The following is a 1,680-nucleotide window of genomic DNA, read 5'->3' as shown; positions in this document are numbered from 1 at the left end:
CACACACACACACACACACACTAACCATGTGTCATGAAGCGTGAGCATCTTATTAATCACAACAAGAAACGGAGGCGGCTCCATCTGACCCATAAACAAAGCCTCGTTCCTGAACTCTTTGAAGTGCAGCCAGATAAAGAGCTTCAGTATGAAGCCAGCCTGGTGTCCACAGCTAATCATCCTTAGCCAACACAAACTGGCTCTGACTCAGTTTTAAAAACACATTATCCGTGCACCAAAAGGTTTTGAGAGTTCTCCTAAAATCACATGAGATCAGGCAACACGTCGTCTGCAAGGTTTGACCAAATCAGCCCCAACGCTGTCATGAACATTAGATGTTCGTGTGAAACCTTTAACGTGTAAGAACATGTTCCCTCAGATCTTCCTGTGGGCCCTGAAAGACAACGACTTGACAGGCATGGCCTTCATCGACACACAGCTCTACATCCACCAGATGATCAGCATCAAGAACTTCATCCCGGCAGCCGACCTGATGAGGAGCATCTCTCTTCTGCGCTACCAGGAGGAGAGCAAGACGCTGTCACTCGTGAGCAGGGTAAGCTGTGAGCTCAGAGTCGCAGGAGGTGTTCTGCCAGCTGCTCCTCACCCTGTTGTTTGTGTAACAGGATGCAAAACCCTTAGAGGTGTACAGCGTCGAGTTCATGGTGGATAACAACCAGCTGGGGTTTCTGGGTAACGTTCCTCCATCTTTGGCAGAAGCTTGAATACTTGAATCAAACTCTTCTTCACTGAGCTGTTTTTTTTCAGTGTCGGACCGAGACAAGAACCTGTTTGTGTACATGTACCTGCCTGAAGGTAGGAGATACGGAGGGGGTGTCTGCAAACGAGATGAAGTCTAATGAAAGCCGAACCAGTCTGAGCTGTGTGTGTCTTTACAGCTAAAGAGAGCTTCGGAGGCCTGCGCCTGCTGAGGCGAGGCGACTTCAACGTCGGCGCTCACGTTAACACTTTGTGGAGGATGCCGTGCAAAGGAGCCATGGATGCTGGCAGCAAGAAGACTCTGACCTGGGACAACAAACACATCACATGGTTTGGTGAGACGGAGACGATGTCCCACATGTTGTTCTTTTATTAACACACAACACGCAGAGATAAGAATCTGCTGAGTTCAGAAGCAAAACACAAACTAAAGAGCCTTAAACATGGACAGTTGCTACATTTTTTAAATTTGTATTTGTATGAGGATGCAAATTTATTTTTGCGTTCTCTGCTTAATTTCAAGCATCTTGAGATCGAGTAGCATTTAATCTTTAACACCATTAAGTTCAAGGTTCTTTATTATCTTTTGCATCACATGTGGTACATGAGGTGGAACGAAATTTTGTACTCAAGGTCCCAGTTACACCCAAAAATAGCAAAAATATAAAGTATAGAAAGAAACAGTATATAAGGACAGGCCTATTCAACTGGCGGCCCGCGGGCCATTTACGGCCCACAGGTGACTTCAGTCTGGCCCGTCAATGACTTCATATTAAAAAAAATGTGTGGGAGGGGTTTGGGTTCTGTTTATTGAATTTATGATTCAATGCAATAAAAGAAACACATTTAAAAGGTAACAGATCATTGTAAAACATGGTTTTTTGACATAATGACTTTCAACTGATGGGTGTTCGGCCCCTGAGCAGTTTAGATGAATAGTCCTGATCTAAGATATACACT

General features: G+C 44.8%; 1 protein-coding gene across 1 annotated transcript in view; it reads left to right on the top strand.

Moving 5' to 3' along the window:
* cpsf1 (cleavage and polyadenylation specific factor 1) overlaps nt 1-1,680 on the top strand; it is a gene marked incomplete in the record, with an annotated part of 51,439 nt that overhangs the window by 43,388 nt on the left and 6,371 nt on the right. The window contains 5 exon segments of the mRNA XM_037693641.1: nt 278-296; nt 380-556; nt 627-693; nt 769-816; nt 900-1,055. Coding sequence (XP_037549569.1) covers nt 278-296; nt 380-556; nt 627-693; nt 769-816; nt 900-1,055 — 467 coding nt within the window.

This window comes from Nematolebias whitei, chromosome 19 (genome assembly GCF_014905685.2).
Source record: "Nematolebias whitei isolate Nwh7 chromosome 19, NemWhi1, whole genome shotgun sequence".
NCBI classification, from domain to species: Eukaryota; Metazoa; Chordata; class Actinopteri; order Cyprinodontiformes; family Rivulidae; genus Nematolebias; species Nematolebias whitei.
This window is presented reverse-complemented; position numbering and strand designations above follow the sequence as displayed.